Here is a 4687-nt window from a genome sequence, read left to right as displayed (position 1 = left end):
CCCCCCCTCCCTCCACCCCCCAACCCCCCTCGCCTCCTGCCGACCTCCCAAATAGATGCTGAAGACGCCGTAGAAGTCGCCGAGCTCCAGGGGCCTCAGGGACTTGTTGGCCTGGACGTTCATGGGCTTCAGGCACTCGGTCGCGTTGTGGATGGTGCGCCGGAGGATGTAGTCCAGGATGCCGAACTCCTTCAGGCCGCGGATCCTGTGGGGGGGGAGGAGGAGGAGGAGGGAGGGGGAAGGGAGGAGGAGGGGTGGAGGGAGGGGGGGTGGAGGGGGGTTGGGGGAGGGTTGGGGGGATGGAGGGGGAGTTTGGGGGGATGGATGGGGTGGGGTTGGGGGGATGGAGGGGATTTTGGGGGATGGAGGGGTGGGGTTGGGGGATGGATTGGGTGGGTTGGGGGGAGTGAGGGGTGGGGTTGGGGGATGAGAGGAGGGGGTGGATATAGTGGCGGTGGAGGGGGTGGGGTTGGGTAGGGGGAGGGGCGGTGTTGATAGAGGGGTTGCGGGAGGGGGGATGGGGTTGATAGAGGGTGGTGAGGGTGGGTTGGGTTGGGGGATGGAGGGGGTGGGGCGGGGAATGGGGGGTGGGGGGAAATGGAGGGGTTGGGGGGATGGAGGGGGTGGGGGAGGGGATGGGGGTGGGGGGATGGAGGGGGTGGGGACAGAAGGGAGATGAGAGGGAGGGAGGGAAGAGAGAGAGAGAGAGAGAGAGAGAGAGAGAGAGAGAGAGAGAGAGAGAGAGAGAGAGATAGAATAGTGTGAAGAAGAGAGAGGAGATGAGAGAGAGGACGTAGAGAGGAGAGAGAGAGAGAGAGAGAGAGAGAGAGAGAGAGAGAGAGAGAGAGAGAGAGAGAGAGAGAAGGGGGAAAGGAGAGAAATGACTATAAATGGTCGTTCTTTCAATATTACAAACATTTTGATCATAATCAGATCATTCACAATCATATCCACAAAAAAAAAAAAAAAGACAACAGTATAATGCAACATAAACTGCAACTAACGCTTTGTCCACTTTTTTCTTCAGCGGCGACCCTTTCGGAAAAGCCAAAGACCGACTCGTCGTTTGGAACATCACCTCCGACATCATGTAGACGTTGCATTTTCCCGTCTGTGAGGGGGGAGGGAGGGCTCTGCATTATAGAGTGCGGTTCATTAATTGTGTTCTATTTCATCTATGTGTACATCACTCCCTATATTTCGTATTCAATCTCTATAATCCTTACACACCCACACACATACACAACCTCACACACACACACACACATTCACACACAAACATAAATCACAAACTCACACACAACAACACTACACCCACACACACCCACACGACTTACTACACAACCTCACACTACACACAACACACATTCACACACAAACATACACCATACACAACCTCACACAAACTACACACACAACGCACACACACACTCACACACCCACACACATACACAACCTCACACACACACACACACATTCACACACAAACATACACATACACAACCTCACACACACACACACACTCACACACACACACACACACACACACACACACACACACACACACACACACACACACACACACACACACATATATATATATATATATATATATATATATATATATATATTTATATATGTGTGTGTGTGTGCGTGTGTGTATGTATATGTATGTGTATTTGTACCTGTGTATATCAGCAAGTATATCTATGCAGATTTACTCATTCCTCACCATCGAGAAATACACACGAAAGAAACACCACCCTTGAGCCTTGAAAAAGAAAGAACGAAAGAAACGAAAGAAAGAAGAAAACCCCGCCAGCCTCACCATGGAGAAATCCACATGGATGAAATACCAGCCGGACACTTGCGAGCCCGTTCCAGCCAGCACGCCTGCCTTCACGTCCTGGAAAGCTTTGAAGAGCTGGAAGTGCGCGACCTTTCTGGGCTGAAGCCTACCCAGGAGGGAGTCGGAGGGCGCTTCCTGTAGGAGGGGGTGGTGGGGTGGGTAAGGGAGGTAGGAGGGATGGAAGGAAGGGAGGAGGGATGGATGATGGGAGTTAGGGGAGGGGAGGGAGTAGGAAGGAAGGGGGAGGGAGGGAGGGAAGGAAGGAGGGAAGAAGAGAGTTAGGGAGAAGGAAGGTGGAGGGAGGGGAGGGAGGGGAGGAGGGAGGGAGGGAAGGAGGGAAGATGGGAGTTAGGGGAGGGAGGGGAGGAGGGAGGGAAGGGGGAGGGAGGGAGGGAAGGAGGAAGGGAAGAAGGTTGTTATGAAGAGTGAAGGTGGAAGGGAGGGAAGGAAGGAAAGAAGGAAGAGGGGGGAAGAAGGAGTGAGTTAGGGGAAGGGAAGAGGGAAGGAGGGAAGCGAGGAGGGAGAGAAAGAGGGAGGGAAGGTGGGAGGGATGATGGGAGTTAGGGGGAGGGAGAAAGAAGGAAGGTGGGAGTTAGGAAAGGAGGGGAAGACGAAGGGGGGGAGGAAGAGAAGGTGGGAATAAGTGGGAGGGAGGGAGAGAAGGTGGGAAGGTTGGGATAGAAATGGAAGGAAAGAACGAAAGGAAACGACAGGGAGGAAAAGAGAGGGGTTAAGTGGGAGTTAGGGAAGAAAGGAAAGAGCAAATGGGTAAGGAGCGAAAAAGGGAGGGAGAGAAAGAAGGAGTTAAGTATTTATATCACAATTATCATCATGATCAATATTTTTTTCAATACACACACACACACACAACCCCCCCCCACCCCCCTTCTCCCCCCCCCCTCCCCCCAAACACAACCCCCTCCACCCCGCACCCAGCCAACCACAAACACCAAACCCCCCTCCCCTCCCCCCCTCTCCTTCTCCCTCCCCCTCCCATACACAACCCCCATTCCACCCCCACCCCCTAACCACACCCCCCCCACCCAACTCACACAAAAATAACAACACCCCCCCCCCCCCCCACCCCACAACCCACCCACAACCACCCACCACCACATCCTTCTCCCCCCCTCCTACCACACCACCCCCATCCACCCCCACCCACCCAACCCCCCACCTTCCCCTTCCTCCTATACACAACCCACCCAACACCCAACCCAACCTCCCACACCCACACACAACACCCCCACCCACCCACCCCCCACCCCATCCTCTCACGGCACCTGAATAGCCCGATCCATGAACGCATTCTTGCTCGTGAAGAGAGGGATGTCAGTGTCAACAAACTCCGCCAGGTTGTCGAAGGGCAGCGTGAACTTCGGCAGGATGAGCATGGCCTTGAGGTTGGAGCGGTAGACGGTCCCGACGACGAGGGACGCCACGAGCCACACGCCGGCGAAGACACGGACGGAGGTGGTGCTGGGGACGCGGTCCGGTGGTGGGGCGGGCGGGGGCGGGGGGGGGGGGGGGCCCGCGGGGGCGCGGGCGGGGGGGGCGGGCGCGGGGGGGGTCGGGGGGCGGCTGGGGGTAGGTGGGGTGGGTGGGTGGTGGGTGTGTGAGGTGGTGGGGTAGGGGGTTGAGGGTGGAGGTGAGGGGGGTTGGGTGGTGGGGTAAGGGAGGGAGGGGGTGGGTGTGGTGGGGTGAGTGGGAGGGGGTTGGGTAGATTAATAGGAGGGAAAAAGGGATTGAGAAGGAGGGAAGGAAGAAGGGGGGTGGGGGGGGTAAGGGAGGGAGGGGGGGTAAGGGGGTAAGGGAGGGAGGGAGGGGGTTGGGTGGATGAATAGGAAGGAAGGAGGGATTGAGAAGGAGGAGGGAAGGAGGAAGGGGGGTGTGGGGGAGGTGAGGGAGGGAGGGAGGGGGTTGGGTGGATGAATAGGAGGGAAGGGGGGATTGAGAAGGAGGAGGGAGGGAGGAAGGGGGTTGTGGCGGGGTGAGGGAAGGAGGGAGGGGGTTGAGTGGATGAATAGGAGGGAAGGAGGGATTGAGAAGGAGGAGGGAAGGAGGAAGGGGGGTGTGGGGTGAGAAGGATGAGGTGGGATGAGTGGATGAATGTATTTAAAGAAAGGAGGGTGAGGAGAGACGGTATGAGGAGAGAAACGAATTGATTGGAGACGGAATGAGGGGAAAGAGAGGGATGATTGCGTGAATCTGGGAGATAGAGGAGAGAACGAAGCATTGGAAGGGAAAGGTGGAGGGAGGTGAAGCGAAGATAATAAAGGGAGGGAGGGATTAGGGAGGAGGAAGAAGAGAGGGAAAGAGGGAGAGGGAGGCAGAAAGTAAGGACGGAAGAAAGAAGGAAAGAAAATAGATGGATTTGGATTATTCTATGGGTTTAAATCTATCGTCAAATTGCTGATGCCAATGGTAGTCTATCTGTCTGTATTATTTTTATGACTACTGTGCGTTTATCGGTCTATCTTTATCTTTCTTTATCTATCTTTATCAGTCTATAACATCTTTCTTAATTGTGTAATAATTCTTTTTTAATCAGTGATGTTTTAACCTGAAGTCAGAGACAAAATGCTGGAATGTTTTTAGATCCTAAAAAAAAGTGAAGGAGGTCCAGTTTTCTTCGTTTCTGTCTCCCTCTCTCTCTCACTCTTTCTCTCTTCCATTATACTCACATTGTCCAAGAAGCACTGAAAAGGTCCAGAGAAAAGATGTGTTTGCGCTGTACCGGATGTCACCACGAAATTTTTGATCTCCACCTGGCCGTTCTCTGTTATAGAAAGTGGGAGTCAAAACAATGCCATGTTTTTTATTATTTTATCTATTTAT

The 4687-nt window shown here is 54.1% G+C and overlaps 2 protein-coding genes across 2 annotated transcripts in view; both read right to left on the bottom strand.

The window, feature by feature from the left end:
* The window catches only part of LOC122262704 (glutamate receptor 4), a 2117-nt gene extending 1011 nt beyond the window's left edge, over window positions 1-1106 (bottom strand). Inside the window, exons 1-2 of the mRNA XM_086549973.1 lie at window positions 1005-1106; window positions 45-205 (exon numbers count right to left, since the gene is read on the bottom strand). Coding sequence (XP_086406099.1) covers window positions 45-205; window positions 1005-1090 — 247 coding nt within the window. The 5' untranslated portion in view covers window positions 1091-1106. The remainder of the gene's footprint in view (window positions 1-44; window positions 206-1004) is intronic.
* Window positions 1107-1681: 575 nt separating this feature from the next.
* LOC147469381 (uncharacterized) lies at window positions 1682-3336 on the bottom strand. The gene is made up of 2 exons (XM_086549972.1): window positions 3133-3336; window positions 1682-1984 (listed from the first exon to the last, which is right to left on the bottom strand). The coding sequence occupies exons 1-2, from the start codon at window positions 3241-3243 to the stop codon at window positions 1718-1720; spliced, it is 378 nt and encodes a 125-aa protein (XP_086406098.1). The 5' UTR covers window positions 3244-3336; the 3' UTR covers window positions 1682-1717.
* Between the last annotated feature and the right edge of the window lie 1351 nt (window positions 3337-4687).

The sequence above is a fragment of the Penaeus japonicus genome, unplaced genomic scaffold (genome assembly GCF_977035675.1).
Source record: "Penaeus japonicus unplaced genomic scaffold, GWHDUDI00000001_assembly GWHDUDI00000022, whole genome shotgun sequence".
NCBI classification, from domain to species: domain Eukaryota; kingdom Metazoa; phylum Arthropoda; class Malacostraca; order Decapoda; family Penaeidae; genus Penaeus; species Penaeus japonicus.
This window is presented reverse-complemented; position numbering and strand designations above follow the sequence as displayed.